General features: G+C 38.8%; 1 protein-coding gene and 1 long non-coding RNA gene across 2 annotated transcripts in view; both read left to right on the top strand.

The window, feature by feature from the left end:
* UROS (uroporphyrinogen III synthase) overlaps window positions 1–2,065 on the top strand; it is a 19,760-nt gene extending 17,695 nt beyond the window's left edge. The window contains exons 7-8 of the mRNA XM_072424683.1: window positions 999–1,082; window positions 1,941–2,065. Of these exons, the coding sequence (XP_072280784.1) occupies window positions 999–1,082; window positions 1,941–2,032 (176 nt within the window). The 3' untranslated portion in view covers window positions 2,033–2,065. The remainder of the gene's footprint in view (window positions 1–998; window positions 1,083–1,940) is intronic.
* A 2,400-nt stretch (window positions 2,066–4,465) lies between these two features.
* Window positions 4,466–6,212, top strand: part of LOC140339780 (uncharacterized) — a 4,677-nt gene continuing 2,930 nt past the window's right edge. Inside the window, exon 1 of the long non-coding RNA XR_011922546.1 lies at window positions 4,466–4,839. This is a non-coding gene — a long non-coding RNA (uncharacterized lncRNA). The remainder of the gene's footprint in view (window positions 4,840–6,212) is intronic.

The raw sequence follows: 6,212 nt of genomic DNA, 5'->3' as shown, positions 1-6,212 counted from the left end.
TGGAGAGCTGTGTCTCCGTCATCTACTGCATCAGTCACATTCATACTTAAAGTGCAACTGAACTTTCATTTTAAAAATGTGGGTTTTATTGCAGAAAGGAACAGGCGATGTTTTATCTGTAATAGGCATTATTTTCTGTCTGATCCCCATCAAAGTGATCAAATGAGATTAAACTCATTTTTCAGGATATACATAAACTTTATTTTATCCTGGCACTTTGGCTTATCTGTCAGGACTTATTACAGCAGCCTTAGGGACACATAAAAACCCTTGAAATAATCTGATCTTCATAATTACTTTATCTTGGTAAATAATTTACATTAGCTTGGTTGACTGTGCAAAGAATTCTTCCTACATTGCTGGACATTGGGGGAAAATGTTACTCTTACAGAATGCCAAATATTGGTGTCACTGAGAGGTACAAATTGCTCAAGCAACCCCCAGCAACCTCTGCAGGAAACCAAGCACTGGCTTAGGCTACATACACACGTGCAATGGTTTTCGTCTGATAATCGGCTCCAGGATGATATGGGACGAGAATCTGGCGTGTGTACAGTGCTTGTCGTCCATCGTCCAAACGACCGCCGTGGCCGATTCACGGACAATGGAACGACAAATGATCTTAATGGAAGTGAAGAGGAGAGAGCACGGCGGGGTGCTGCTCTGTCATTCTCCCACTCCCCTCTCTATAGAGCAGAACGGTGCTGTATGTAGAGCACTCGTTCATGCATCGTGCAGATGTTAGTCATTGGATAGGATCGTGAAAGATCGTTTCCAAGGACAATTATTGAACGTGTGTACATAGCCTTAGACTTTGCCTAAAGTCTGCCAGTAGCTGCTTCCTTGGTAACTGCATGACTTCCAGCTCCTGAGAATGCTTAATGCTGTCATTTATTTTTCTGCTTGCTCTTTGTATCTCTCTGTTGGTTTTTAGGTAGGAAAATCTATATTGTTGAACAAGTAAAATTCACGGTCTATATTGTTCTTTTTTATTTCAGAGAACGTGTCCTATTCAGCACCTCTTTTGTTTCCTTGTGGCTCTCTGAAAAGAGAAGTTCTTCCAAAGAGACTGAAGGAGATGGGTATGTATTCAGATAATAAAAAAGGGGTTCTGCATTCCATAATCAGAGCTGCATTGATGAGTTTTTGGTTTGTATTGTGATAATAAAAGGAGTTCAGCATTGAATGCATAATCAGAGCTGCATGGAAAGTTTGGGGAGAGTCATATGGCCTGATTCATGAAAGCCCTTCAAGGCTGGAGAGGATTCACTTTCATTGGTGAAGCTGGGTGATCCAACAAACCTGCTATTTTTTAGCATATGTTTTGAATCATGGACCAGATGTATTCCAGGTTTGCTGGATCACCCAGCTTCACTGATGAAATTGTATCCTCTCCAGTCTTGGAGAGCTTTAATAAATCAGACCCAAAGAATCCAAACTAGTCAATCAGAATATTAGTGATTTCAGAAGCAAGTTATGATTGATGGCTCCCTGACCAAGCTGTCATTTGCCATATTCACACATACATCTTGATTTACCATCAATTGAGATAATCATGAAGTCCCCTGAAGAAGGTCTACCTGTCACCCAGAGCCCACACCTCATCTAAGCCTGAAAATGTAATGGAAATAAAAAGCACGTGTTGGGAGTTGTGCTGCGGGAACACAGTCGGCTCTCTAAGTGCCGCATCTCAGCCCCCCTTTAATCAGCATTTTAAATGGCTCTAATCTGCGGAGGCTTCTCACTTTGTGATGAGGATTGCAAAGCGTATACTCCCCACTGTAAATACTTTATAGTATTATCAGAATTTCCATAAGAAAAGTCCAATGGTTTTAGTGCTTATTTTCTCCCGGTGAAATTGCAGGTGTAGGTCTTTGTAATGGGCCGGTGTCATGAGACAGCCTGTTTTATAGAAATACATTTTTATTTTCTAATTACAGATGTACCTCTGGAGACTATTACTGTTTATCAAACGGCCCAGCATCCCGATATACGATCGTCGCTAACGCGTTATTTCACCCAGGTATATTAATATTAACTGCTCACTGTTACACAATCTAATAAATGTTCCAGCTTTATTCCCTCCTCAAAGGAAAATCTTCACACTTTCACATTTTTCATGCCTTCGGAACAGCAAAGCACTTTTGTCCTGGTTCTTATTACAGTCTAGTGTCACTTGTTTTTATATCTGATTAAGACTATGTGAAGTTTAAAGTAGAACTCAACATTTACACATTCTCACTTCATATATATATATATATATATATATAATTCCCAGCCTAGCAGATGGTCATGTTATCTTGATATATATGGGTTGTTATTATTACACAGTATTTATATAGCACCAACATATTATGCAGCGCTGTACAAAGTCCATAGTTATGTCACTAGCTGTCCCACAAAGGAGCTCACATGTCCCCACCATAGTCATAGGTCATTAATACAGTCTAAGGACAATTTTGGGGGAAAGCCAATTAACCTAACTGCATGTTTTTGGGAAAACGTATGAATGTGGGAAAAAAACGTAGTACCCGGAGTAAATCCATGCAAACACCGGAGAACCTGGAAAAAGGCCAGAGTGCATTTAGGGATTGTTCACGCTCGATAATGTTGCGATGAGTGTGTTACCACAACAGACATTCCATTTGTTATTGGCACTTCAACAAACCTTGCCAATGGATGTTACCAAAATAAAAAGATATGCGCCTTTTTGGAGCATTAGACAGCCCACTCAAACCAATAGGCTGCTATAACATAATGCACAATATTGCATGGAATAATGTGTGGTAATGCAGTAAATGGACCCTAAAGCCATTAGTTGTCAACCTATTATTTAGAGGGGGGCCACAACAGCAATGCTAACCACGATCACTGCTATTACCACTGAACCACTCTCATTAAAACTGCTGCACAACAAGAATCAAAGAGCTGCTTGTAGCCCTTTAGCCTTTGGCCTCCAGGATTTTAAAGAAAACTGTCCTAGCTGCTTAGTCCAATTCTTTTATTCCAATACCTATGGACCCACTTACAGGAACAAATACACAGCATGTTAGGGTGGAACTCCTGAGCACCCTTGAGATTGCTTTGCACTGCCCTGCACTTGCCATGCAAGCTGGTATGTTTCCTTGCAGCTATCCCCATAAATCACCAATAATAAAATAGCATTTGATAGAGTGGGGAAGGGTAAAAGCCTTTGGCATGTTTTTAGTGCTTTCTAAGGCTCCTTTAAAGTGTCCCCTTTCCTTCTCCAACAGCGACATTGGCAAAAATAAAAATGCTTTCCGTTAGTAAAGTATAAAAGGCTAAACCCCTGTCAGATTTGTATTGCTGTTTGTGTCCCTGTTGCTTAATTTTTCTTACCTCCAGCCTGGACATACACTTTCAATTATAAAAGCCTTCTCTGGTCCTGAACAGATTTTCTGTATAGATTTACCCCATCAATTGTGCATGGCTCAGCATTTGTCCACTTCAATATGAGCAGATCCCATCATGGGCAATTTCCATTCTGTACAGCTGAGTCAATATGGAGCAGTCAAATGTCGTCTCTGCTTCAGACAAGTCTGTTCAGTTATGGACAACAGTTCAATAACAAGGCCCGGTGCTGATGGAGCATATTAAATAAAACTGCAGCCTGTTAGAAGGCTTTTCCCCTTGGTATATGTATAATGGTTTATAGTGTTTCTTTTACCTAATATTGAGATATATATATATTAGTCTGTCATTTGCAACCACTATTTAATGTACACCGCTGCGTAATATGTTAGCGCTATATAAATCCTGTTTATTAATAATAATAATATTAATAAAATAATAATATATATGAGTTTTAGGTATATGTTTTTATATTATTGTTTACGTCTGAATCTACCAACAGATTTGTTCACACAAAGTAAGCAGTTACTGGATGGTTGACAACCTACTGACCTTCAACTGACCGCTTTTCTCTTGTTCAATTATGGAAATGAATGTAGTGTTCACAAGAAGTTTTAATAAGTGGATGACAAGCATTTGGCAACCATTGCAGTATTTATTCTTATAACTTTTTTTTATATACCGCCAACATATTACTAAGTGCTTTACAAAGTCCATAGTCATTTCAATCACCAGATCGTGCATTCCAGGATCACTGGAAAAGTCCGCATTTTCACATGGAGATATATGGACACTTGGGATAGATAGTATGCCTATATAGTAAAACAACAAAAACACGTAAATGTGTGCAGAACAAATAGAACACATGGCTCTTACCTCCTTTTGTCACTTCTATTCTGTTCCTGTATTAATATTATTAATAATGATAACGTAATAATAGGTAGTTTATGAAATCTTTATAGTAAACCTATATCCTAATGATAACATGAAGTGACACTTAGCCATTGAGATCATCATTGATCTTTGTTTTGATTTTGTTCCAGAGAGTTGGCAAAAAAATATAGACCAGCAGCCTACCTGCCTATGCGTGGCTATAGTGTTATTTCAGTTTTAAGTTTGGCCTGTGACTTTGTCTAAGTTTTTAATTTTGGCCCTTTGTGTATTTGAGTTTGACACCCCTGAGCTAGGGTGAATCGCTGACATAAAAACTTGGCATAGGTTCTAACCCTTCCCAGTTTTAGCTGTACATGGACATTGATGGGCCTTGTTGGATAGAGGCAGTCTACTGTAGATAAGGGCCATTCATCTGGCATTTTCCTTTTCACTCTTTCCTAGTTTGCTGCAATTGGTCCTACCACCGCCGACGCCATGGTACAAGAAGGCCTTCAGGTCAGCTGCACAGCACAGAATCCCTCCCCCCAGGACCTGGCAGAAGGTATAAGGAGGATGGTCCAGTAATGACCCATGGTAATGACTACCCGGACTGTCTGACTATCACTGTATTGATAGATGTCCCAAACATCCTTGCACTGAATGAGAACTCCCAGCATTATCTGTTATGGTAACTGTAACCTTGGAATTAAGTTGTATAGTATATCATACAGATTTATTCTAAAGTTGTTGAAATATTATTATATTCTAACATCTTCATTAGTATATGCTTTGAAGAATAGGACACTGGGATAATTCCATTTATCATATGTAGGGTGGTCATTTTATATCATTCATTAGTTTTGGATACAGTAGGGAAGCCAATGAACATGAAGTTCCTACACATTCCACATTCTAACCTATCACAAAATGTCCAGAGTTGAGTTTTAAAGAGGTTACCATGTAAAAACAACACCTTCCCCCCCATCCACAAACCCAATGATGCCACACAGTTGCTCCACCAGACCTCTCAGGAAATATCTGGCAAGCAGGTACCCAAACCCAAAAGGTTTGTAGAAGACTTGGTCCCAGTATTGTCATGTGACAGAGGGGTAAGGATTAGGACCCCTGGCCCTGGCAGAAACAAATAGCACACTAAGGGTGAATTAATGAGTCGAGGTTGGCCTTTCGACAGAACCTGTATCTTTGCCTTGAATGGACAACATAAGAGAGTCTATGTAACTTTAGACAGACGCTACAACAATAATAGCTAAAAAGCAAAATAAAAAAAATCTATATAAAAAATGGTGTAATTTACCTATTATTTTACAATGCAATGCAGTAGCCAATCACAAATCAGCTTTTATTAGATCTCGTCTCTCATCCTTTCTAGAGGTTCCTTGGTTGCTGCAGTTCTGTAACTTTCCGTAACCTCTCCCCACATCCTGTCCGCTTATTACACCATGAATATTACCCTGTGTTTGATGTGCTAGCTAAACAAATCTTTACTGTTTATCACTCGAACCCTAAGGCTGATTTCTATTGAGCTGGGGATTATGGGAATTAAAAATGAAAATAGATGAATATATAACAGAACTCAAGGATGTTTCTTAAGACCAGAAGTACCAATCAACATCAAACTGTGAAAGATGATTGTTTGTTCTGAGTATGTTATTTTGCTTTTTTTGTGCTCCTTTAATAATAAGCCTGCGGTTATTTAGGGACCCAGGATCTGTTTCATATTTATTTTATTTATATAAAAGCCATTAACTGGAGATTTTACCAGTAACAGCCAATAAGAATATAGCGTCCATTTGTTTATTACATGTCATATTATGAAAGGAAACTTTTGTTCTGTGAAACCTATATTGTTATCCTTTGTAATCATTAAGGGGCAAACATGAAGATCTTTCCAATTGTCACCAGCATTGCATTTCACACAGACAACATTTCTGGTTCTATTAAGCAAC

The sequence above is a fragment of the Pyxicephalus adspersus genome, chromosome 10 (assembly GCF_032062135.1).
Source record: "Pyxicephalus adspersus chromosome 10, UCB_Pads_2.0, whole genome shotgun sequence".
Classification (NCBI taxonomy): domain Eukaryota; kingdom Metazoa; phylum Chordata; class Amphibia; order Anura; family Pyxicephalidae; genus Pyxicephalus; species Pyxicephalus adspersus.
This window is presented reverse-complemented; position numbering and strand designations above follow the sequence as displayed.